The following is a 27,258-nucleotide window of genomic DNA, read 5'->3' as shown; positions in this document are numbered from 1 at the left end:
CAGTCTCGATCCCGGGTATTCCGGTTGGTAGCCGAGCGTCTTAATGAGATAATGTCCGCTAATTATCTAATTAAGTAAGATAAAAAAATACTCATGGGAGTACCACACGGCAGGAAACAATATGTCGTTGGTTTCACCCGGTTACTGTGTACCGCCGTGTTTAAACTCTTGTTTCAAGTTACAAGATACACCTTGTATAGTGTCGCGTATCAAAAGTTGAGATGGTGCCCCTCTTTCAAGCCATACACGCTCGAGCGTACCCACTGATGTCGGCAGTGGGCAGCTGTAGCGTGTAGCTGTACACAAAAGCGTGAATGTTCCACATAATCGGGAAACGCAAGGCGCTCGTGTACTTTGCGATGTCAGAGCTGTGAAATGACCACAGGAGTCGAAATTAGACCGCAGCCCTCCACTACGGAGTCCATCGTAGCACATGTAACTTTGTGACGCTATACCCTATTAGTATATACCTCAAACGTGCACGTAATCCGGTAAGTCGCAAACTACAGTGTCCATATACGCATCATCGCAGGCATCCGGGGCGTGCGTGTCATATAGGGGATGCCTTCCAATCAGTCTTACTCATTTTCGGTAAATTACATATATGTTTAGGGGGCATACGCTTTTGCGGCATAATAGTGGCAGTGTTGACGGACACTGATGTTAGCTAGTAACCTGGTTAACTAACATCTAACAGTGGACTTTTTACTTGTTACATATGCTCACAAAGGGAGCCAGTAGCTCTGCATGTGTCTCAAAAGGAGCCCTTCAATTTCCCTTAATTTGTTTGCTGATGGGGGAACCTGGTTACATTAGGGATGTTTGACTGGTTGTCAACAACCAGTTCAGTTGTTAAAATGCAAAGAAGTCGAACTGTCGTTGCTATACCGCACACAATTTTGCTTGCTGTGCACAAGGATGCGGGATCGAATCCCGGCCTCGGCGGCCGCTTTTCCGTGGAGGCGAAAAGCAAGGCGCCCGTGTGCTGTGCGATGTCAGTGCACGTTAAAGAACCCTAGGTGGTCGAAATTTCCGGTGCCCTCCACGACGGCGTCTCGCATAGCCAAAACAAAACTTTGCTATTTCACGTGCAATTGGTGAAACCGCGGACCGACGGTGCGCACAAGTGTGCCGTCACTTCATGGCGCAGGTTGCACGATTTCTTCCCTGCCTCACCTCGGCTGGACAGGAAGAGAGAAGACCACCCAGATGTGGGTGCCGATGGTAATCGCGATTGTCGAATTCTATATATAGAAACTGAAAAGATTATTCGCTGATCACGTGCAAAAGTTCTGTAATTGCAGCCAAGGGCCTGCATCTGGAATAGTGAAAAATTGAGCTGTTAAAAGTTGGGTAAACATTTAATATATATCTCACTTCTTCTCTGGTGTCCGCCAATGATATAACTATATACCACAAAAGCTGCCTTTTTTTTTTTTTGCTTCAAAAAGGCTGGGTCTCAAATACTAATGGCGGGGTCAGTGAATCACCTGTTATAGCCTCCTGTACGCGCTGATTCCTTCTATATATCCCCTATACAAAGCTTCGTCAAAAAATCGTCGAAAGTCAGCGCCTCTGTCTGTCACATTCCGTCCTCATATCCTTGGCTGTTTCACACTTTCCATCATGCACCAAACAGGCCAACTCAACTACTTGTTTGTCTATAGTTCCACTCTTTATGGCAGCGATTACATGAGTGCCCAATGTAAGAATAACCATATTTTTTCTCGTTGTCAGGGGGGAGGGGGGGGGGGGGCAGGTGTTTGAAGGAAGCAGGAAGGGAGCAAAGAGCAGTTTGAACGTCCTACTGCCCTGCACGGCGTCTGTTCTAGTCATGCGTTTAGTGGCGTTATGTTGAAGACACCGGATATTGACATTGCATGCATTTAACGCAGTTATGTTGATATTGCAGTGTCACGGCATGTTTTATGTCCCGGAAGGCCTGAAGAAACTGATCTGCCCATTTTGCAAGTCAATTGCTTGCGCTGAGTGCAAAAACAAGGCGAGTAGGTCTTTGTGCCCGTTATAACGAGAACGGATACTCTTGTTTCTTCTGCTGTGCTTTTGCCGCCGCCACTAATACCTTTAGCTACGCCATCAAAAGTCGATATCTATGTATCAATTGGAATCTATCATTTCCTATTGTGGGCTGCATATAAGCCGTGTGGCACGGGCATATGCATATTATTTTTTATTATGGTTTGGGCAGCCTCACCATATTGTGTATAAGCGTGTTTCGTGATTGTAAGGTGAACAGTTACGCGGAAAAAGTCTTCTAACAGCTTGGGCTAATCAGGAAGCGTAGCTTAAATATTTCTCATTTACGATATTTGATGTTAATTCGGGTGATTAATCAACACATTAAACAGCATGCCTAAGCGAAGAAAAGTTCCCGGGTGTTGTCCCAATCAGTGACAGTGCGTTACACCACATTCATTTTGTAAGGGCAGGAACCGTTAGCTTACACAGATATGTGTGGAGCTGGGAAGCAAGGCAATGATTGAGCTAAATATACAATGAAGAGAAAGCATGTGAAGTCATGGCTACAAAACAAGGGCTGAAACAAGGTTGCTTCGAGAGACTGCTACGAATGCAATCACGAATTTAGTCCCCAGTTGACCTTAGCGAATGTACCATTGCATGCGAGAAAAAAAAAATGATGGCGCAGTCTGAAGCACGATTTCTATGTTTACTTAACGTGATGATGTCAGTTGGATGCATATTTATATTTGTGATGTATATTTGTTTCTATCACCGCCTTTTCTTTTTTTTTTTTTTTTCGATTTTCCAGTGGCGAAGAGAGCACGATGGCAGATCGTGTGAAGAGTTTAAAAAGTGGAAAGCTGAAAACGATCCGGATGATCCCGAATTTAAAACTCAAGATTTGATTAGGAAAACTGCTATCGGTAAGCGTTGCCACTGGTATATGTTGCTTTATTGCGGCTAAGTGACCACGTTTAAAGCTTGTATACGACTTAAGGTTTACAAGGAGGTTGTTGAGATAAGTTTTTCAACTGTGTATAGGCCTCGCTGACCGTAGCTATACAAGTGTAAATGCTTTCGTGATATGAGCAAGAGCCTCTTTATTGAACTGGGTGAAAACCAGCGAATACCACATGTTATTGAGGCTTATTACATATAACTTGTGTAATATTAGCGCGCGCGCGTGCAGATGCGCGCACACAACTGTTGATCACACGTAGCATAGCCGGACCTTCAGGTGAAGGGTATTGAGTGCACGGGCAGTTGGCCGGATACGTGAAACCATTGGAGGTGTATAGGCAGGGGCAGCTTGCGCTATAAAATGCTGCTTGCTCTCGTATAGGCGACACAACCGTGTTGGTTAGCAGCAGCAACAGCCGACAAGCGGGAACTTTATACTCTGGAAATGTTCAAGATTGTATCGGCGGCGGTTAGGGTACCGCGGAGCGCTACAAGAGCAGCTGTGTAATAAAACTCAGTGTACATTACTTCGCAGATGAGCGACAGCACATATTTAGTCACTTCATAAAAACAAAATTATAGCCTTGAGGTCCCTGCGGAGACATACTGCGTCTGACACCTAACTGGTGTGATGTTAACATTTGCGATTTTTTTTTTTTCACCTTTCCATGATTCTCATTAACAGTTACTGCGCTTGTCGAAGAGCCTCAACATACGTTAGTTACTTCCCACTAACCTGAGCGCACTGCAGACGGAAATCGCACTGACTACTTTTCTTGTCCGCAATTTCAGAGTGCCCGAGGTGCCAAACGAAGTACTTCAAAGCCAAAGGCGGCTGCGCTCATTTCACATGCGGAAACTGTAAGAGAGAGTTCTGTGAATGTTGCAAGACGGAGTTTTGGAGAGGAGAGGTTAGTGGACCGTTTCTTTCTTTTGGAGTATTTTATTAGGTGCTACATCATCGGACTATCATGATAGCGCTCGCCCTCTTTTAAAGCGTGGTTAACTCCTCCTAACGTGCCCGTTGCTGACACCTTCACTGATGAGGTACCGACATGTAACGGTGTTCCAAAAGAGACCCATCCCGCTAAAATATCCTCGAGCGTGGATAAGACCCAACTGTATGTCGCAGTATCTGGAAGGTCTTAGAAGTGGTTGTACTGAGGCGTAGTTAGAAGCAAGGCCAAGCCAAAGTTTGATAACGCCGGAGATGAACCCATTTATGCCCATTAGTGTGACCACTATTGTGGCAAGGGAATTAGTAAACACATTAGGATGAAGGATTTTTGTCATTTATCGTTTTGCTGCTGAACAGCTCACGAGCAGCGCTTGAACTTACTGCAAGCGGTGGCTGTCCGATCGCTGGTCGTATAACACGGAACCGCATTAGTTTACTTTGCTATGCGCTGTAAGATGATATCGTCGATCAAGCCAGCTTAAGCATAAGAACATATTCCATGCTGACTGCGCCGCGCAGTCAACACGATTATTAATAAGCTCTAACATGGCAGTTTATTTTCCGCGAAAATAACGGTGCAGTCCAGAGGAACTACTGGGCAAGGCAAGGCTGGTTATTTTTATCAGTCTTAAAAAGGAACTTTGGTGTACATTATAATTGACTTCATTTATTCCTAAAAGGGATGGTCCTCGAATAAGTTCAGAACCTGCAATGGAGTACCCAAGCGAACGATTGCATTGAAAAGGGGGAGTTTCATTTAGCGCGCATTTGATGCCAAGGTATTAAGCTGCTTTTAATTGGCGGATTTATGCAACTGCCCCGGCGGTTCGACATCCTATAGGAATTACATAGCGAGCCCGTAGAGCGGTACCGCGGGGAACGTGCGGTGCCGCAGTTTTGTAGTTTCGGCCACTGGGAGCGCAGGCTGGCGTTAGTGCGCTCTCTCGTGGACAACTACGGTTTCTTAATCTCCGATAGGAGAGTCTCTGAATAGGAACGTTTCAGAGAACGGAATAACGTGCTCTGTTTACTTACGTCGACGCCTGCGCGCTGGGAAGATTTGCGCTCCTATGTATAGCAGATGATTTCGCGAGCACTACATTGTTCAAAGCGAGCGTGACACCCTGCAAGCTTAGCGCTGTCAGGCCGGTTCATGGGTCCTTATGTTCCTTATATACGCTGCCAAACCCTCGGGGAACCTACCTTAATAGAATTCATCAGTAAATAAAACGAAAATGTACTGGTGGCGGATGCCTTTCGAAGAGGACCGTTTTGGACCAAGAGAGGGGAGGAGCCCGCTCCCTCCGTCCATCCCCCCTTAAAGGTGGACTCAAGCGATTCACAATTTTTTTACTGGGTTGTCGTTAAAAGTGTTAATCACAAATCATGCAAGTGAAAATTACACCCACGGTAGTAAACATATGCCCGTACTCTGCTTTCGCGATGCTAAACCTATCACTCTGCGGTGGCCGATGTAAAAGCTACAACTGCTATAACAGCTGAACAAAGTCCACCCGATTACTCGCACGTTTTCAAGATCGCTCCGCATGATAGCAATGACTGGTCGCGTGCGGCAAACGCACCGGCAGATGCAAGTTCTATATAACCTCCTTGGGCGGATGGTAACAACCAATGTGCGAACGTCATGGTGACGTAATTAAGACGGCTCTGTCCGTGGTATGGGGTGCTGCTCATGCGGCCGCACCGGTCTGCCAGCGATGCGAACCAAGACGGCCTCCGCCACAGTGCAAAGCTAGTAAACACGGACCAGAGATCACAGCGAGCGGATTCCCTCAAGCTCAGCCCACAACCAGTGTCGCAGCGCAGCAGGGTATGAACGTTGCTTGGCTTGATGAACTTCATGCTGCTACGAGAACAGACAAAACAGCAATGTTAAGAAAAGACTGCCTGCAATACTCGTGCATCAACAACATGCCTGCATAAGTGCGGCGATTTCGGCAACAGCGCCTCCCCCGGCTGCGCCGGGCAACAAACTGCGTTGCTCCCTGCATGCCCTACATTCGTCGCTATAGTAGGCCTAACCGGCTTCGCAGACGCAGTACACGCCGATTCGGAACGGGCCAACGCTGTAATAAAGGTTCGAATTTCGTCACCGCTAGACTCGGAAACCCATCAAATAATAAAAGGACAAGCCTGATTTGCGTGACGCCTTCATAATCGGAGCTATAGCAGACGCCAGGCGATCGCGCCGGGCTGCAGCAGCTAATCGCAGTTATCACTTGTGACAGCACTTCAGTATTGGCCAACGATCTTCACAATTTGCTCGTTAATGACAGTCGTGTATCCAAAGGCTTGTTATGTTCACGAAGAAACAACACTAAAGAATTTTTCCGACGTCAGCGTCCGGCACAGGCCGTCATGGCTCGCACCGCTGGAACACTATACCGCTGTAAGGCCGGTGAGGGTGCGGCCACGTGAGCAGCACCTCACCATACCTCGCAGCACGGAAAGAGCCGTTCTACGTCACCATGACATTCGCGCTCTTCACTTCACATCACATCACATCACTTTATTTTCCTTAAAGACCCCTTGCGGGGTGTTACATAAGGGGTGGGTTTTTATGAAGTACAGGTGTTCAAAGCAGTCATGAATGTCCCAGGGCAGGTGATGGCAGCGATATCGTGGGGAAGGCCGTTCCAGTCAGCTGCTACTCGGCAAAAAAATGAATTAGAGAAAACAGTGGTACGGGCACGTGGACGCAAAACTTGAAGAGGGTGACTGATGCGATGGGATCTGCGCGGCGGGGGTGCGCAGATGTAGGGTTCTTGTCTGAGTGGCGAATAAAAAAACTTGTGAAATAAGACGAGACTGGCAGTGCGACGGCGAGCAGAAAGATTAGATAGACCTGATTGCAATTTTAGAGATGATATGCTAACGTCGTATGAATACGAGGAATGAATGAATCTGGTGGCCCTGTTCTGCGCAGCTTCGAGGGCGTTTGTTAGATATGCTTGGTGAGGGTTCCAGATGGCCGATGCGAATTCCAGTTTAGTTCTGACGAGTGAAATGTATGCTTGTAGTCTCACATGTTGAGTGGCATCCCGCAGGTGACGTTTCAAGAAGCCAAGTGTTTTATTAGCTGATGATATCAGGTTAGTCACATGCAGACGCCAGGATAAATCATTAGAAATGGTGATACCTAAGTATTTGTACGACTGGACGTGGTCGACAGAGGAGTTAGAAATTGTGTACTGGAAAACAAAAGGATTTCGGCGGCGGTGAAAAGACATATACTTACATTTGTTAGGGTTGAGTGTCATCAGCCGCTGCAAACACCAGTTTTGCACATGGTTTAGGTCAGCCTGTAGGGATTCTTGGTCAGAAGGGTTAGTGACTGAACGATGAATAACGCAGTCATCAGCAAACAGACGGATATGACAAGATACATGCTGGGGTAGGTCGTTAATGTAAATAAGGAATAACAAAGGACCGAGAACGGAACCCTGCGGGACACCGGAGGTTACTGGAAGCGGGTGGGAGGGCTGATTATTAATGAAGACAGACTGAGAACGATGCGTGAGGAATTCTTTAATCCACGCGATGATGTTTGGATCTAGGTTCAGCTGAGAGAGTTTGAGAAGTAAGCGTTGATGAGGTACTTTGTCGAAAGCCTTAGCAAAGTCTAGGAATATGGCATCAGTTTGCAGGTTAGTGTCAAGGTTGGCGTGAATGTCATGAAGAAAAATGGTTAGCTGAGTTTCGCAGGAAAATCATTTCCGAAATCCATGCTGGGACGGATGGAAGAAGTGATTGGAATCTAGGAATTGTATGATTTGGCTGTAAATGACATGTTCCATTAGTTTGCAGGGTACACTTGTTAATGAAATAGGGCGATAATTAAGAGGTGAATCAGTAGTACCTGTTTTGTGGATGGGAACGACCTTCCCCACTTCCCAGTTGTCAGGTATGGCTCCTTCAGACAATGATTGCGTAAACAGTGCACAAAGGATACTGGAGCAAGCTAGTTTAGCGTTCTTTAAAATTTTTGAGTTTATATCATCTATGCCGGTAGCGGATGAGTTCTTTATTTTATCAATTATGCATGAAATTCCGCTACTGTTGAAAGTTATGGGTTCCATGGCTGTGGTGATAACAAGTGGTAATGTAGAACAGGGCAATTCGGATTCGTCGGTAAAAACAGACGAAAAAGCAGTATTAAATGCGTTTGCACATTCGGTATCAGTCATTGTAACACCGGCATTGTTAGTGAGGGTGATAGCGCGTGTTTCTTTTGGGTTTATCACTTTCCAGAATTTTTTGGGGTTATGGACTATCATTTTTGGTAGGTCGACTTCGTAGAAGGAGCGCTTAGCTTTAACAATCACGGCCAAGTACAAGTGTTCAACTTCATGGTATTTTACCCACACATTTGGGCTTCCTTGTCGCTTCGCTGTACGAAATGCGCGTTTTTTCTTATTTTCGAGTCTTTTTTAGTGTTTTGGTGAACCACGGCTTCTGATTACGCTTCCTAAAACTGCACGTCGGGATATATTTATTGGTTACGTCAGCTATTTTATGTTTGAAGAGTGTCCAGTTTTCATTTACACTTCTGCTATGAAAGGATGTTTCAAACATTGACAAGAAGTTACTTAATTCATTGCTGATTGCTTCGTAGTTTCCCTTGTCGTAGAGCATAATAGTTTTCCGGGAAGGTTCTTTTAACACAGGTGTAAAGCTGAAAGTGGCATGAATTACTTTATGATCGCTGATTTCGCGGAGGTACGTAAGGGATTCTAAGCTATCTGGATGAGTGGTCAGAATGAGGTCTAGAGTGTTAGCTGCTTCTCCTGCGACACGTGTTGGTTCAGATACTAATTGGGTCAAATTAAAATTAAGACAGACATCAAGGAATTCTCTCGACTCTTCCTGACTGACCATGGGCTGAGGTTGACTATTCCAGTCGATATTGGGGTAGTTGAAATCCCCAAATAGGAGGATATGTGCCTTAGGGTGCTTTGAAACCGGTTGATTTAGGATGTTGTGAAGCTTGCGAGGAAAGTCGGGACTACTTCGAGGTGGTCTATAGCACACCCCAATTAGAAGTGTCAGGGGTGAAGCACGGCACATGAGCCATAGTATTTCCAAGTCCGAGCAGACATTGATGACGGAGCATTGGCTGTTAGCATAAGCCCGTGCGTTTGTCGCACGCAGTCAATCATCAATATCATCATGCGGAGCGATCCTCGAACGCGTCGTTGGGCAGAATACGTACAGCGGTTGTAGCGTTTTCATTGGCCACCGCAGAGTGATGAGGTTTAGCCTCGTGAAAGCAAAAAGTACGGGCGTATTTTTAGTGCCGTGGACTTAATTTGCGGTTGTATTTCCTGCGACTAACTCTTCTTATTTACAACAACTCAATAAACAAAATAACAACGAGAATGATGTTTTCCCAAAATCACGTGAGTCCACGTTTAAAACAGCTCTGTATTGCACGCAGAACTAGGGTGCCTCGATGCCAGTACCCAGGCATCGAAGCACCCTATGCAAAACCTCAACTCGGCGGCATCGAACGTAAAATGGAAGCTTAGTCATACTTGATGGGGGATAGTTGGTGCATGCTTTCTTGAAGGGATGCAGCTCCAAAACAGACCGCGCTCAGGCAGAGACAGTACAAGCGCATCCTATGCGCCTGTGCGTCTAACAGGGGCGCCTGTCCAGTCGATCTTTGTCTGCTGTCTGTTTTAGCGCTACATCTCCAAGTAAAGACGGGTGGAGTGGGCTCAAAGAACGCACCCACATTGGCTTCCGTACGTGCGCACACCCGAAGAAAAGATTTTTGGAAAATATTCTTTCTTTTTCGCTTACTTGGTAGTGGACAGAAATGTGATAGTCAGAGAAAAAGGAAGGGGGTGCTCACACGAGATGAGGGGACTACGCGGTATTTTATGGTATGTTGTGATCGCTATGCGCCACTCCTCCGAAGACAATTAAATCGCTTTCGTTAATTTGGAAACGTAGATATGAGGCTGCCAAGTTAACAACAATTCGCATTGTAACATACATAGCGCTACTGCAAAAAAATAAATAATTGTTCTTAAGAGAATTTTATGCAACTTTGCTTATTGCCAGTTTCTATCTTGTGCATTTCGCCGCGTTTTTGAGGAAGATATACAGAAGAACGCAATGTAACGCCCAATACGGCGCAACGATGCACAATGGAGCAATGGTATAGCGGTGTAAGCAGGCGAACTGGTGTATAGTTTGCTCACCTTTTCACAACTACTGAGGAATAAAAAAAATAGAGGGGCACAATAGGGCCATCTTGTTCGAGTGGTCGCGCGAGATTCAAATCCTGCGTGGAAGCCAACGCAGGGAGACGATGGCGCAAGCGGCAGTTGGCTTCTGGCTGGCATACGTGCGCGTGAGACAGTGAACTGCTTTCAGATAATGCACTTGGCAGCATAGTCTCCCCGTGGTCCTCACTTTCTTGTTCAAAAGGAGCAGGTGAGTGTTGTTCATACTCTTGCCTTTCAGTTCCTGCGGCTGCTCGCTATGGTATGCGGTGTCCGTCGTTTCTTTGGCCGATATATTTTTGCGACGGTGAGCTATATACGCCCCATGTCCTACTAGGAACCCTTACATCGCCACCACAATATTCGCGCAGACGTTGCCCGTAAAGAACAATAAAACTATGCACGAAGGGTTTCCTATATTTATGAACGGTAATTCACTGTCATGAATATTCATTCTATGTTCAAGGTCTTCGCAGTCTCTTAGGAATTTTCTGCGTTTCACGCACGGCATGATGGCTCAAAAATGTTATGGCATCTTGAGTAGTGCGCCGGTATATGCCAATCGAATAGTCGATGGTTAGAGTTTCGACCAGCGCCGCCGCTTATTGTCAGCGAAAGTCGGCACGCATAGCAGCTCGAGTGGAAGGCGGAGCCTTCAGGACACTGCATAAGTAAGGCTAGGCAGGTAGGTTCAGCTAATACGATTCTGCCACATAGCGGCAAAACAAGGTTTAGCGTGTGAAAGTTCTCTCCTCCAGTGTGAAAAGCTGCTTCTTACGGAGCTTTGGGAACCACCTGGGATCATATGAGGTGCATAGAATTCGGTTACTGGTACACTCTAAATGCAACACTGACTGAATAATAAGGAGCAGTTTACACTTTCACCAGTGAAACAGGCCACACGAGAACCTCTGCAAGCCTTCGGTGCAAGGCTGGTTCACCGCAGAGCAACTGGTAAACCGATTTTCGGCTTCCCCGCATGACAGCGTTGACGCGCTGAAAACTTGTACGCCAGAGAGAAGGCCGTTTTTAATTGGACTCGGCGGTAATCTCAGCCAGCAGTTTCACAGCGTTAGCGCACCTAAAAGTTTCCCAAGGTGTGCAGCCGACTTCACTCCAGGCGCGAGAAGTGACTTGAGGCGCCATTAGGAGAAACGGCCATTGCAGATTCATGGCGCGCAGTTCGATGTATGGAATGCTGCGCAGAACAGGCGGTGGATATACGTGAACACCACTCCTATACTTTTGCAATAAGGGAGTAATTACTCATTGCACCCACCCAAGGGCAGCCATACGGCTACAAAGGAAAGCTAACAGCTTTTTCAGAAACTTCGTAGTTAAAGAAAAATTCGTGGGTGCGCTTGCGTGGACGCAATGAGTGATTACTCCCTTATCACAAATCTACTCCACCTTGGGAGATTTCCCTGAATATTTGACCTATACTTTTGCATGCGATTTTCAAAGCTATATTCTGAGAGTTCGATGTAGGTAATAATTCGATATATCCGGGAGCGACTGTAATTTCTCTGTCACGTGTGATAACCAACTTATCCGTCACTCAGAGGCTGCAAGCCAACTGACTCGACAGAGGATCTGCTACCAGGAAAGAAGTTACGTTCAGCGCTACAATCTTCACCACACTGACTTTATTCTCAAGCCCGGAAAACGAATTTGGATCTGGAGCCCTATCACAGTGCGAAGATGGTCCACAAAGCTTCTGCACCGCTACTTTTGCCGTTACAATGTGCCACGTCAACTCAGTCAGCCTAACTACGAAGTACTCCCACAGGGAACTTCGTTTATCTCGACAGTCGACGTCCGAAGTTGTACACATCGTCAGAATGAAGATGTATATAGCATTTGTCAAAAGTATTGACCAGGCGGTCTGAATCTGAGCCTTGTAGTGGCGCTGACTGAGCATTAGGGAAGGTCATTTCCGCACACACACACAAAGAAGCCTGGTTACCATCAAGGGAATCGGAACACTGGAAATGCATCGGAGTTGCACGAAGTGGCTCAAAAACAGACCTTCTGGGCCCTACACTTTTGAAAAAGACTGTACATCACCGTTAACCCTTCTTGAAGTAAAAATTAGAAGCCAGGGTCTTTTGTCACACTCTTTCCGGTTCGCTGGACCATTGTTTTATTTACTGTTCCATGCGGCTCCTAACTGACGCCTTTCCAAAGGAAGGAGAAATTTCACGCTGCTAAACTTTGTGGTGCCATCACGCGGCCGAATCGTATTACCTGGAACCACCTGCCTAGCCTTACTCATGCAGTGTCCTGATGGCTGCGTCTTCTCATCAAGATGCTATGCGCGGATTCTTTCGCTGACAATATGCGGCGTTGGTCAAAGAAGTCTAACCACCGACCATACTATACTGACATATACCGGCGCGCTACTCAAGGTGCCGTAACGTTGTTGAGCCACCATTCCATGCGTGAAATGTCGAAAATTTCTGAACACCCTTTCGAGAAAGACGGCGACGACCTTGAACACAGAACGGATATTCACGACATTGATTACTCTTCATAAGCTAGTAACCCCTTCGTGCGTAATTTTATTGCTCTCTGCGGGCAAAGCCTGCGCCAGTGTTGTGGTGGCGATTCCATCATGATAAAAGACGACGGGCACCGGTTTGTGCAATCAAGCAAAAAGAAAACAGGTCGGGAAATCTTCAAAGCTGTAAACGATTTCCACCGTGTTGAAATCACAATGGTTTCGCTGCTACCTTTCCTCAGTCCACGAATCGCAATGGCCCTCTGGTTAATGGTGGACATATCAGCATTTATTTCAAAAACGTTAGGTAAACGCTGGCAACCCACTCCCCCCCCCCCCCCCACCCCCCTTCATCTGTTCTTAAAACAACTACCGCGAGCGTTCTCTCGCCAATGATGAAAATGTTTGTAATTAATACAAGAACGAAAAGTGAGTAAACATGGTTGCCAGCCGACAGTGGCGTAGCCAGGGAAGGACATTGAGCAACTTCCTAAATGTTACGAGTGCTTCATTACCCCTCTGCAGCCCCCCTTTTTTGCGTATAACGCCCCCCCCCCCCCCCCTCCCGAAAAATATCTACGTCTACGCCACTGCCATCCGTAACCTGTCGGAAGGCAAGGATCTGAATGGTCCTGTCGTCAATGGTTTAATCATCGCAATTATTCTAAATATGTTTAAGCGAATAAACGCGGTCGCCCCACGACTACTGTGATCTGCTCCCAGGTCAAGGATCGCTGGAAATGTGCGTAATTATTCAGGCAACGTTGCGTAAACGTAGTCACAGATCAAAACATTCCATCTTGTGAACAGTTCGCAGCACTGTGATTGCATGGATCCTCCCATCAAAGCTGGTAATGTTTCTTATTAACTCCAGGAACATAAAGTGAGGGAATGCGGCCTCCCCTCTCCGCTGTGATATCTGTTCTCAAGACAACCGCCGCAAAAGGTTTTACCGACCATTGTGGAAAGATTCGTAATTCTTCCAGAAACAAAGCGAGTAAACGTGTCACTGAAGTTCAGTTCACCGGTTGTTGTGCGGTGAAGCCAGCCTCGCTGACCGAAAGCTTGCGGCAGTTTTCGCGTGGCCTGCTTCAGTGGTGATGGTGTCAAGTGCACCTTATTACTTAGTCATTATTGCATTTGTAGTGCGCCATTAACCGAATTTCCAAAGCATCGTACAAAGTTACCAAAACATCGTACAAAGCAGCTTTTATGTGAACACCAAACCTGACGGCACACGTGACACGTACGTTGCACGAGACGCCAAGTGCTAGCAGCTTGAACTCCGGCGCTACGATATGTACCAACCAAATATTTTCAGCGCGTGCTCGCGCTCACGGAGCGGCATGTGGAGGTGCGCCTAGTGCGCCCCTTTTTTTAGATGCCTGGCTCAACTGACTCGCCGCTCGGATGCGCGCGTGCGCCTCGCTAGCTTCCGCAGGGACCATACCCGCAGCGAGCGATGGGCTGCCATATGACGGCGGGCAGCACATCGCTGCAGTAATAGTGCCGCTAACGTGAATGCACCGTATTAACGCTTCTGGATCATATAGGAGCGCTAATCTGACGGGGTGTTTTCTATATCGAATTATTGATATATCGAACTGTAGCGCTTTTCGTAAGGAGCGTTGCATGCAGCGTATTGATTGTTTTGCAACTGAGCATTAAACTGAACGCAGCGGATAGAAATGGCGAAAGTCTGTAACACCCGCTGAACGCAAGGAGATTGTCCTCTTGAATGAAAGAAACCGTTGGTAAACTATATATAGTCTTCACCACATGCAACATGGACTAAAAAGTGGATATTGTGAAACATTTTCGAGCAGAAGTTGTGCTATCATCCCAACGGAAACTGAAGCTAATATGCAAAGTTATTGATATTCAGTAGGAAAATAACGGGATCAGAACAGCAACATGACAGGTTGCGAAATATTAAAATTCACTTGGCTTCGTCAGTGCCATACAGTGTGGGAGTTAGGTACGAAGTGCCGGTGAGGTGCGGGAAAAAATACAGCGCTCAGTATACACGATATATCAACCAAAGCATCAACGAGCACAAAAATGGCCAATCGAACTCGAATTATTTGCATATACGTAATTGCTGCAGAAGAAAGCGCTTGTGACTAAAGTGGGAAATTCTAAAGGTTAACGAAATATGGTAAAAAAAAAACTAACCTCGATCTGCAAAACTTGAGTACCATTAGAACTAAAAGAACCAGAAAAATCATAACCCGACTGAGATGATTATATGAATCCTATTTGGGTGGTTCACACGTGTCTCCTATATTAAAAAAAAAAACGAATAAATTTTAGTTATTAAGTTGCGAGTTGGCGCCCGTCTTGTATGGACCTTTTCTGTCTTGCATCCAATTTGCGGTGTACCTAGCCTTCGAAATGAGTGTGGACCAACTAGATGACCTTTCCATTCTTTAGCGATACGTGTCGTTTTTTTTTTATTAATATCTCATTAGGTTACCTTGCGTGGCACAAGGGCATTTTGCTCCAGTTCCATGGTCAGCATTGACACCCATAGAAATCGCATCGGAGATGGTCTTGTCGAGCTACTTGGTAAATTTATATTTCTTTAGAGTGGTAAGCGGTTGTTTTTCGACTACTCGCGTGCCGTTAAATCTAATATTACCCTGCGTATGTTCTTATGTAAACGATAATTATCTGTCGATTAAAGCGATTTTGGGTGCATCTTGGCAAAACAATATGCTGGCAATGGAGACGTCTGCAATATCAGGAGTGGTATGAAAGGCGATTGCGGCGTCGGTAGCAATAACGTCTTTCACAAAAGCAACCGGACTGCATGGTTTTCTTCTCTCTCGGAGCACTTATTCTACCCCCTGATTTCAGAGCGTATGTAAGGTAAGGATCGAACATTTGCCTTCTCCTTTCAAGACCTTTTGATCTTCATGGAAGGGGCTCGACTGTGCGAATGAGAAGCAAACTGTCCAGTCTGGCTGCATTTGGCAAAGAAGGTGTCGTCTTCCACCTCCTTCAAATCTGTCGCCTACGTAGGAAGGGTTTACTGATGCGTGCTGACACGACAACAAGCAATTTGAAGGGAAGAAGAGGAATGGCTCCGCCTGATTAAAGCTAACCAGGTGCCAACCAACACAGTTTCACCACGGCTGAGTATTCAGGTTGCATGGCACGTGGGAACACTAGGCAGTTACTAGGGTAGCGGTAACTTTAAAACCCTTTTGTTTCTCAGAAAATCAGGCGTTGTCGGCGCTGGCACGTGGTAGTTGGCAGAGGACAGGGCGGGCGCTTATTGATCGGCGGGTCGCGTGACGTCACAACACATCATCATATGGCACGAGCTGCCAACTCGTGTAGATCCTTTGAAATGGGAATCGAACCCATTGGGGACCTTGTATCCCGAATCAGACACGCTATTCCTAGCCAGGCACGTTCGTACGGTTTGGTCAAAGCTGGACTCTAATTGTCGCGTGGTCTTTCACGTAATGCGGTAGCATATACGACTCTATGCTAATGAGTAAATGTGAGGTAATCGAAGCAAACATTAGGAGATTAGGGATTAAACGAGTAGCAGAGTGCACGTGCACGGACAAGGATGTGGAAGTGGAGCCACAGACGGCAGCCATTAACGCTGTCGTCGCGTCATGCACTTAAAGGCAAAGATGAAGACTGCTACCATTTTTTGATACTATACTTTACCCATTTCAAAACCCGTTCATGAAAACCTACAGGAATAAATTTTACTCAGAGCCCGCGGTTTTAACCACATCCTGTAAATGATAAATTGAATGTCAATAGTCAAACCAGCGAGGAAAGCCAGCAGTGATGTTTACCAATTTTCTTTTCATTTTCCTCTTGCATTTTGACCCATTCGTGGGCGAAATAACACCCTACAAAAACAGACAACGAAACCAACCTGACGACCAATGGCAGGCCAGGAAGCCTGTGGATGCGCGTGAACTTTCATGCTTTGTAAGAATATTTGAGAGCTCGGCTCAAATCGGCTTTTTGTGCTTTAAAGTTTTTACAGCCTGTGTCATTGCGGTGCTATATTTCACTTTCTTACTCTGTAATAAGGAATAATTATAGAGATAATATAATAGGAGATAATAGAGATAATCAGGAATAATATAGAGACAATAAGAGATGTGGTCAAACTAAGGATTTGCTAATAATTTTTTTTTTTCGAAACCGAATGGAATACGAGTAGTGTGTAACTCTGTTATACTGAGTCGAACAGAAATACAGCTGTGCTGAAAACACAGTGGAATACGAATCGCATGGTGATGAACCCTCAGCCGGCTCTCATTGTGCGTAACAGCGTAAATTGTGCGTAACAGCGAAGCGCTAATGGCGTCGCTGCAGTGCGGCATCTTGCGAATTCATATAAACTGTTGTTAAAATACGCAACACTGATCTCAATTCGAAACAATCAGTCCGTGTAGACTCAATCATCGTCAAAAGTGATTTCCTATTGATGAAGGAAGGGGGGCCAGAGCTACATATGAGGTGTGGTCCCCCAATCGGGCGCGCTATGAACGCCACCACGCGGACGGACCGCCACTCTCATCTCGCGCATACCGATCGCGGCAGCATTGTTCGTGTGGCATCTGTATTTAGAACAGTCCAGTAAGATAATTACGGTAAACCTGATTCTAACTTCATGTCAATTATTCGAAAAACATTTGGACCCTTCAGAACCTATTTGATTCGTTTAGAATAATGTTGAAAATGCTTTATTGGACTCGTTCGACGAATCGAAGAGTATTCATTTAAATATCAATGTTTATATCTATATATATATATATATATGGCTTCTACGTGACGCTGGCGGTAACACAGGACGTTCCACGTCTGCCGCTTTGGTTGAGGGTGGCGCTGGTGAACACTCTCAAGGTCTGTATACAGACAACATTAATACCCGAGAAAGTAGCAGGGGGGATAGCGGCCGATGTAGCTCAGTTGGAAGAGCACCGGACGCGATATTCGGAGGTCGTAGGTTCGGATCCCACCATCGGCACGTTGTTTTTTCTTCTACTTTGTGTTTAATTATCTTTCCCCTGAACAGATTACATTACTAATTTATGTGATTATCGAAGTAAAAATTAAAAAAAAATAAGACAAAGTACAATCCCCAATGCTTTCCTTGGCCTCGCCGATTGTTGGCTTCTTTCCTTCATGTATTATAACGAGCACCCTCATTTCCCCTTCATTTATCTATATATATATATATATATATATATATATATATATATATATATATATATATGGATGTTCTTTAATTTGTACATGCCATGATCTTCCTCTTTCATTTGTACATACCATCATCATCGTCCCGCGGCGCCGGCTCCGGCACGCGCCTGGGTTTTTGTCATCGGATTAAAACGCTAGACAAGGCAGCGCTGGCCTTGCCGTCACGACCTTGCCGTCTCAACCTAGCCTTCTTTCATAATATATATATATATATATATATATATATATATATATATATATATATATATATATATATATATATATATATATATATATATATATATACACACCTATTGGCCGTACTCTATTTTTTGCTTGCGGCGTCTCTCATAGTCTGAGTCACTTTGGGACGTTAAGCCCTATAAACCAAACTAAACTATTTTGGCTTCCAGGTTGCATTATAGCAGCATTTAAAGGAGTACAGATGTGCTTCCCTTGTAATTGTGGCTTGGTTTTATTGTCTTTGCCTTGGTTCTTTTTTTCACTCTGTAGGCGTGCGGCAGAGCAGCTTGCAAGAACAAAGGCATGCATGGCCACCATCCGAGGAACTGCTTTTTTTACACAAGAGACTACAGTCACGATGAACTCATCGGGCTTCTCAAGGTAGCGTCGTGCTGAAAGATTTTTTCTTCCTTGGTGTTGTTCTCCATCATCTTTCCACGGCTGCACGTTGCGCTCCGTTTCAAAGAACTGGAAGAATAAATATGATTATTCGATGCCACCGCAAGCTAAAGTATGAGGGAAAACAGATAGCATATTGATGACCTGCATTAGTTTTATAGGGACGCGCTGATGGAAACATTGTGTGGAGGCAGTGTCAGACTCGTCCGTGAGATTGGCGGTAGCATTAGATCACGATAGAACCTTGATATACAATAACCTTTGTAATAGGCAAAAAAAAAAAAAAAAAAAAAAAAAAAAAAAAAAAAAAAAAACTTACATAATGTGTTTGCCGCAAGCCCTGGAATCTTTACTTTCCCAAGTGCCAGCGACTGTGCCCTCTTTTGAGCAGTTGAGTCCTTGAACTACCCGATTCTTCTCAGCTAAATAAATTATTCTAATTTATAATATTCTGAAAAATACACTAATACCTCATAAATGACGTAACGACAAACAACGACGACTTTGGCAGCTGTCGCGCTTGGAAACTATGTTTGTGGGTTATGAGCATGAATGGCATGAGTATTTTTCGCCCTGTGGTTCTTTCTTGAAGACATAAAATGGCGAGATTCAAGCGCAAACCATTTTGAAAATTGGACTCATTCTTCCAGAATGCGTCGGTCGGTGTCGACGAAGAGATCCCTGCAGCAGATTCTACGTCGACTTGCTCCGTCAATGTGACCAATGAAGAATTTCATGACTCACAATGCGGGCAGCCGGTGCTGAAAGGCAGGAAGTGCGAGTATGTGTACCGCCACGTTTTTACGTCTTGAATGACTACTGAAACAAGTGATTTACTTTCATGCGTAGCTTCAAGATAATTTTAGCACTGCGCAGGCTTACAGAAAGCAGAGAAGGCGACAGCGTATGTGCATATATACTGCAGGGTGAAGGCCTCTCCCATATTACTCCAATTACCCCGTCTCGTGCTAGCTGAGTCCACTTGACCCCTGCGAACTTGTTAACCTCATCCGCCCACCTAACGTTCTGCCGCCCCCTGCTACGCTTTCCTTCCCTTGGAACCTAATTTGTTACCTTAGAGACCATCAGTTGGCCTCCCTACGCACTACATACCCAGCCCATGTCCATTTCTTCACTTCCACTAGAGTGTCATCAACTCGAGTTATTTCTCTGACCAACTCTGCATGCTTTCTATCTCTTGACGTTACATCTACCATTTTCAGTTCCATAGCTCTCTTGCTTGGGTAGCTTGCAAAATTGTGAATAAGAATGCCGGACGGATTTAAATAAATTAGAGCAAAACAGAGCTCTACATTACCTATTCCACTTCCCTCGACAGAAAGCACTACAAGGAATACCTCTGCGATGCCATTTTCGCCAACCGCGTGGACGTGCTCAGCCTTATGAACAATGAGAAGCTGGAGGAAGAGCTTCGAAAAAATGACAAGGATGTGCCGGTGATAGCAGCACTCAGTGAAGAAGAAAAAACAGCAGCGCTTCGACAGGTAAGGCTCGGTAAAGTTTTCCTCGTAAAGCTAGTGACATTCTACATTCCAAGCAGTTTTCCACAGGACGTGCTAACTCCTTTTTCGAAGTTTCTGGGTCATTGGGTTTGCTTCTGGTTCCCTGCGCAGTGCAGCTGATAAGACATGTCCAGCGCTGGATATTTGCGTAGGGCGAGGATAGCCTTTCCGACCCCTCCTTAAAGCATGAAACGGCCGTCGCCTATCGCTGCCGCGAGTATGCCTGCACGAACGATTGTCCTGGTGGCAGAGCAGAGCTTTTCAGCAGCGTTGCTGGTTTGCAGCCGCTTCAGATTTCAGTTACGTCCCACGACGAGCAGAGTTTCAATAATGCTCAATTTTCAACAACCCTTTAGACATCATGGAGCACATTAAAACTATGTACCCTAAGCTTAGTTTTAATGTGCTCCATGATGTCTATGTACCCTAAGCTTCCCCTTCATGGATCACTGCCTTGTCGTGGCGGAGGGGCTTGCGAAACTCGATGAAGTCGTGAGCTCTGCTGTGTAGGGCCACCCAAGATAGACAGGTCACGGCAGAGAGTTCTGACAAAATGTGATTCACTGGAGAAGGTAATGGCAACTCACTCCAGTATTTCTTGCCAAGAAAACCCCATGGCCAGTCACAATACCATTAATGATATGGCGCCGGAAGATGAGCCCCCCAGGTTGGAAGGCGTCCCACATGTTACTGGGGATGAACAAAGGGCGATTCCTAGTAGCTCCAGGACGAATGAAGCGGCTGGGCTAAAGCCAAAAGGACGCTCAGTTGTGGATGTGTCGGGAAGCGACCGGAAAGTCCGATGTTGAAAGGAGGTATATCACATAGCAACATGGAATGTAAGATCTATGACGCAAGGTAAACTGGATGTCGTCAAGCGAGAAATGGACAGATTGAACATTGATATCTTGGGTATCAGCGAGCTCAAGTGGACCGGAATGGGAGAATTTAACTCCGGCGACCATTATGTCTTTTATTGTGGGCACGAATCCAAGAGAAGGAATGGGGTCGCTCTCATAGTAAACAGAAGAATGGGCAAAGCAGTGCTAGGGTACAACCCCAAGAACGACCGAATGATTTCACTTCGGATCCAAGGTCAACCTTTCAACATAACAGTTATCCAAGTCTATGCACCGACCACTACTGCTGAAGAAGCTGACGTTGAGAGATTTTATGCGGACCTACAAGGCCTTTTAGACCGCACCCCATCATCAGACGTCGTTTTTCTCATAGGAGACTGGAATGCTAAGGTAGGGAGTGAAGAAATATCCGGAATTACAGGCAAGTTCGGTCTTGGTGAGCCAAATGAAGCTGGGCAGAGACTAGTAGAGTTTTGTCAAGAAAACAACCTGACCATAGCGAATACTCATTTTCAACAGCACAAGAGGCGCCTGTACACATGGACTTCACCGGACGGTCTGTACAGGAATCAGATCGATTATATTATTTGCCGGCAGAGATGGAGAAGCGCTATACAAGCAGTAAAAACAAGGCCTGAGGCCGATTGTGGCACCGATCATCAGCTTCTTGTTGCCAAGATTAAGCTTCGATTGAGGAAAACGCAGAAAACTAGAAGGCCTTTCAGGTATGATCTGGATCAAATTCCATTAGAATATGCTGTGGAAGTGAGGAATCGATTTGAAGAATTAGATCTAGAAGACAAAGAGCCCGAAGAGTTGTGGACTGATGTTCGTGATATAATACAAGAAGTTGCTGCTAAGGTAGTTCCAAAGCAAAAGAAATGCAAGAAGGCAAACTGGTTATCTGAAGAGGCTTTGCAAATAGCTGAGGAAAGGAGGATGGCAAAAGTTATGGGGGAAAGAGAAAGATACAAGGTTCTCAATGCGGATTTTCAGAAAATAGCAAGGAGAGATAAGAATGCCTTCCTGAACATACAGTGCCAAGCAGTTGAGGACAACAGCCAATTAAGGAACACAAGAGCTCTGTATAAGACAATCAAAGATATCAAAGGAAGCTTCTGTGCTAAGCTGGGCGTGATAAAGGACAAACGAGGCAAGGACCTCACTGAAGCCTCAGAGATAAAAAAGAGGTGGCAGGAATACACAGAAGAACTGTACAAGAAGGACCCGTATGTGCAAGCCCAACATAAGACGGTTGTGATCACTGATCTCGAGCCGGCATCCTGAAGAGTGAAGTTGAATGGGCCTTAGCCAGCCTTGCTAAGAACAAAGCTAGCGGAATTGATGGCATTCCAGCTGAGTTGCTTCAAAACCTCAACCATGATGCTGTTAACATTCTGCATACATTATGTCAGAAGATTTGGACAACCCTGCAGTGGCCACAGGATTGGAGGAGGTCAGTTTACATCCCCATTCCAAAGAAAGGCAGTGTCAAAGATTGTTCCAACTACCGCACGATCGCGCTTATTTCGCATGCTAGCAAGGTGATGTTGAAAATCCTCCAAGGTAGGCTGCAGCAGTATGTGGATCGGGAGCTTCCGGACGTGCAAGCTGGGTTTCGCAAGGGCAGAGGAACTAGAGACCAAGTTGCCAACCTTCGCTGGATCATGGAAAAAGCAAGAGAGTTCCAGAAACCCATCTACTTCTGCTTTATTGATTATGCGAAAGCGTTTGACTGCGTAGATCATAGCAGATTGTGGCAAGCTCTCCAAGAGATGGGAGTTCCAATTCACCTTATCTGTCTCCTCAGGAACCTGTATGAAGGACAAGAGGCCACAGTCAGAACTGGGCATGGTCTTACTGATTGGTTTCCGATTGAGAAAGGAGTGAGGCAAGGCTGCATACTGTCGCCCTGCCTATTTAACCTATATGCAGAGTGCATCATGAGGAATGCCGGTCTGGACGAGTCTTCAGCTGGAGTGAAGATTGCTGGAAAACGCATCAACAACCTTAGATATGCGGATGATACCACTTTAATGGCAGAAAGTGAAGCGGAACTCAAGAGACTTCTGATGCGCGTACAAGAAGAGAGTGAGAAGTTTGGGCTTAAACTGAACATTAAAAAGACAAAGATCATGGCGTCTTGCCCTATCAAGTCCTGGTGCATCAAGGGACAAGAAGTGGAAGCTGTGACAGATTTTCTCTTCTTGGGCTCCAAGATTACCTCGGAAGGAGACTGCAGCCATGAAATTAGGAGACGTCTGCTTCTTGGAAAGAGAGCAATGGTTAGCCTTGACCGCCTAGTAAAGAGCAGAGACATTAGTCTGCCAACCAAGATCCGTATAACTCGTGCTATGGTCTTTCCAGTTGTGATGTATGGATGCGAGAGTTGGACCGTGAAAAAGGCTGACTGCCGAAGAATTGACGCGTTTGAATTGTGGTGCTGGCGAAGACTCCTGAGAGTTCCTTGGACTGCCAGAAGATCAAATCAGTCAATATTGTCGACCATAAACCCTGACTGCTCATTGGAGGGTCAAATTCTAAAGTTAAAGCTCAGCTACTTTGGTCATCTGATGAGAAGAGAGGAGTCGCTGGAGAAAGATTTGATGTTGGGAAAGGTTGAGGGTCGCCGAAGAAGGGGTAGGCAGCGAACGCGATGGTTAGATGGCATCCTCGAGGCACTGCAGATGAAGTTATGTGATGTTAGGAAGATAGTGAGAGACCGGAAAGCGTGGCGTGACATGGTCCATAGGGTCACGAAGAGTCGGACACGACTGAACGACTGAACTGAACCCTAAGCTTATAACACCTTTATCTGTTTCATAGCTCCTAGCAGGCTTTCACTCAACTGTTTAGAAGCATGAATGTCGAAGTGATTCCGGGCAGGCTCTTCCCTTAAACTGCTTTTTAAAAACAAAAAGTCACTCGCAGAATTGATCGCAAGTAACGTATTTGCCGGAAACGTATTCTGATTCTGGCTTGACTCGCGAGCCACTTCCGGGCAAAATTTGGACAAAATTTTCGACAAACCCAGAGCCTGAACAGCGCGATCAACGGCAGCGACTCGGCGACCTACAGCTAATCGCATTAAGTCACCGCTATATGTATCGTCACGAATGACCCCCGCATGCAGTTAGCACTTTGTTCGGCTAAGCAAACAACCTGGCGCCTTCAAATCTTTTGAAAAGGACTGTACGTAACAACTGTTGCTGCTTCATTTCTTTTATTCTTGTTTAGATGGTACTGAATGAAGGAATAAAGCCTTCAACGGAAGCGATGGTTCTCGGCCGCTTGGAATTAGGGAATAAGGACTGGTTGGGGTGTAGATGAAGTCACTTCTCAGCTCTTCACACCCTTCACAGTTTCGTGTCGCCAATCGAACTCTTACTCGAAGCATACCGCTCTCATTTCCATATGCCGTAAGTCCACGTTTTTTTAATGTGTGATGTAAAGAAGTCAGGGCAAAATAGTTGCTACTTTTTCCTACCGCCTAGCAGTTCATTGAAAACTAATGTCCTAACTTAATGTAGAGCCCTGAGCCTAAACAAAGCAATCAATCATAAAAGTGTTGCATGAACTGTAGGATTTAATGCGAATTGAGCTAAAAACCGATACAGTGTCCTAAATTAAAATGCATGAACCGTATAATTTTTCGATTTAAACATACAGTGGGTGCATTTTTTGTTTATTTAGCTGAAATGGAAATAAATTATACAAATCATGCATTTTAATTCGAAGGGCTGAATCCATTTTTAGCTCAATTCGCTTTAAAGCGCGCAGATCATGCAAGTCCTTAATGATTTTTTGGGTTCGGCTCATTGCTCATTAAATTAAGATAATGGCCTTCGTTGAACTGCGAGGTGATAGGAAAAAGTGGCTTCACAGCGGCGGGCGAGGCCGATTGGCGATAACACTAGGCCATGTATCGTGACTTCCCTCATTTAGTGTCAGTAAGGGACATGATGAATGTCGTCGTCATTTGAAAGCGTGGCTATTTGTGAAGTCCAGCGCGAGGGCGGCGCCTTCCCTCATGAAAGTGAGACATTTTTTGTTTTCTTTCCTTTCTCCTTATCCGCTAGAATGGGTGGTCGGTGCTCTTAGAGTTGCGAAGTCTGTACTTTACTCTCGACATTGAAATAATGAGAAACACGCATACTAGTCGTCTTCTAGAAAGCAGGCGCGCTGTTAAGCCTATACGAAAGATTCATACGCGGTTGCTTCATGCATTCGATGTATTTACATCATATTTGGTAACATATTTAAAAATTAATTACCATGCCTGAACTTCAACTCGGGAACAGCATCCATGGTTTCAAGCGCAAGCTCGTAGGGACGTGGGCTACTTGTGACATGAGGCCTGTGTGGGATGCGCATTGCGTTCGCTTGAACAGGTAGCTTTGAATCGGGGATGGGTACAAACAATATGTTGTGGTTCTCATGACATATGGCCACAAGCTTTACTGCGAATTTTCCAATCTGCGGAGCTGAGCGGTGCGATGAGACCGACCGTAATGTGTATTTTGTTTTGCCGCAAAGGTTGTGCTGTACAACAGGAGTCACGCCGTGTTTTTTCCCTCTCTCATAGGTCGTCGCGGAGGCTGTGCCGCTTGTGGCTTAAATTGAGCAGAAGCTTGGATATTCGGACTACTTGCGTTTTGGACCGTGATTTGTCACGTGTCTGCGCCTGCGGAACGAAGCCACTGCTCGCAGCATGTTTGTGTTTTTGAAACGAAATAAACCATTGCGCCGTTGTTATCTGCGGCATAATTTATCGCAGAAATGATGTTGCTTAATAGAGAAACTGGTGCGTTGGGTCCGGGGCTTCATAAAACAAGATACAAAAACACTTGAGGGCACAGATGATATTCAAAGTCTCTTGTAACATATACTCTTTATTATTGGGATAGCGTTAGAGTACATATTCCTAATAAATGTGACACTTGTCACGAAATTCTCAGGTTGGTCGAAGAGGTCACATTGTCTCGATGTCACATATCCCCGCTGACAAATCACTTTTCGGCCTAGCTAACGTGTCCTTTTGATGCCATAAAAATTTTGACCAATATGCCGGCAATCGCCGGGCGCCGATTGCGGGTGGGTTGAATGATATCACCAAACCACGTGACGTGACCGAGTCCGCAGTTTGCTGGTAGGGGGTTCCTGGAGGGTTGTGTCGCAACCTCAGCTAAACAGCGTTACAAAGTGCCCTTGAAAAAAAGGCACCTTCGTTGAAAAGCAATACGCGCTTGAGGGAATAGTGGATCCTCTGCCCTTTGGGTGGCGAGCCGGGCACACTAACGCCCTCCCCCCCCCCCCCCCTCCCCTCCTCCGCTTTCCACCAATCCTCCACTACTCATCTGCTTTTTCATCCCCCCCCCCCCCCCCCCCCCCCCCCCCCCCCCCTCTGCACAGCCTCGTTGCGGTGGCCCCTAACTGATCCTTGGAAACAGTTATAGGGCTTTGCACCCCATGTTTTTCACATTCCCCTAACTAACCCCCACAACAAAGAACCTCAAGTCTCTGCACTAGGGAGGAGTGGGCATTGAGAGTGGCAGTTTAAAAGCCTGATGCGACCGCCTCATATCGTAAGTAGACAGCCGCTCTATACTCCGTTTCATACATCAGGTGCAACGCAGCGAAAGCTACGCAAGTAGTCCGCAAGAAAAAAAACAGGAGGCATATCGCTGCGCGCTCGTTCTGTAGGCGAGTGGTTCCTGCCGAAACGGGCTCTATTCCGAGCATACACGTTTGCAATAACACGCTTCGCATGCTTAGACATCTTCACAGAGCGGATCTTATAGAAAAAATGCGCACCAAAGAACCATTAAAGAACCATTTCCTCAAAAAGAGATGCGCAGCGCGGAGGGCACAGCCAGCGCCATCTGGTGGCACAGCTGGCAAGGTTGCGGGGCAGCAAAACGCGGCACGAACAAAAACGACATAAACAAAACTTACAAATTAGCCGAATCCCACCATTTCTCCCTAAAAAAAAAAGTGCTTTTTATGAAGTTGATAGCAAATGTAAAATGTATTAAGCTTGCAGACAAAGCAACTGTTATTTTCTCTCGTCAAGAGCAGGCACTACCTTTTATCGCGGATGCGGAGAGCGCGAACAAGAGCTGTAGCTTTGGTAGTGTTGCACTTGATGTATGAAACGGAGTATAATTTAAAGCATCACTTAGGTAAAATAAAGACCACCAATTCGTATTTGGATATACTACTCACTAGTTCTAAGCAGCACGACCACTCCGCCCTGATGCTCAGACATATTAATCACTACTAATGAGGACTACCAATTATGAAGTAATTACGTCCATCGCTTAGCAACAATGCACGTGGTAAAGCTATCGCATCAACT

At 45.7% G+C, this 27,258-nt stretch overlaps 1 protein-coding gene across 2 annotated transcripts in view; it reads left to right on the top strand.

The window, feature by feature from the left end:
• LOC146205696 (E3 ubiquitin-protein ligase RNF31-like) overlaps positions 1-25,680 on the top strand; it is a 31,451-nt gene extending 5,771 nt beyond the window's left edge. For both annotated transcript variants that reach the window (XM_084590356.1, XM_084590355.1), the window contains 7 exons: positions 1,913-2,002; positions 2,792-2,906; positions 3,736-3,854; positions 18,389-18,499; positions 19,168-19,298; positions 19,857-20,022; positions 25,486-25,680. In XM_084590356.1, coding sequence (XP_084446482.1) covers positions 1,913-2,002; positions 2,792-2,906; positions 3,736-3,854; positions 18,389-18,499; positions 19,168-19,298; positions 19,857-20,022; positions 25,486-25,518 — 765 coding nt within the window. In that variant the 3' untranslated portion in view covers positions 25,519-25,680. The remainder of the gene's footprint in view (positions 1-1,912; positions 2,003-2,791; positions 2,907-3,735; positions 3,855-18,388; positions 18,500-19,167; positions 19,299-19,856; positions 20,023-25,485) is intronic.
• The last annotated feature ends 1,578 nt before the right edge of the window (positions 25,681-27,258 follow it).

This window comes from Amblyomma maculatum, chromosome 1, assembly GCF_055883805.1.
Source record: "Amblyomma maculatum isolate TAMU_Amacu chromosome 1, ASM5588380v1, whole genome shotgun sequence".
Lineage (NCBI taxonomy): Eukaryota > Metazoa > Arthropoda > Arachnida > Ixodida > Ixodidae > Amblyomma > Amblyomma maculatum.
This window is presented reverse-complemented; position numbering and strand designations above follow the sequence as displayed.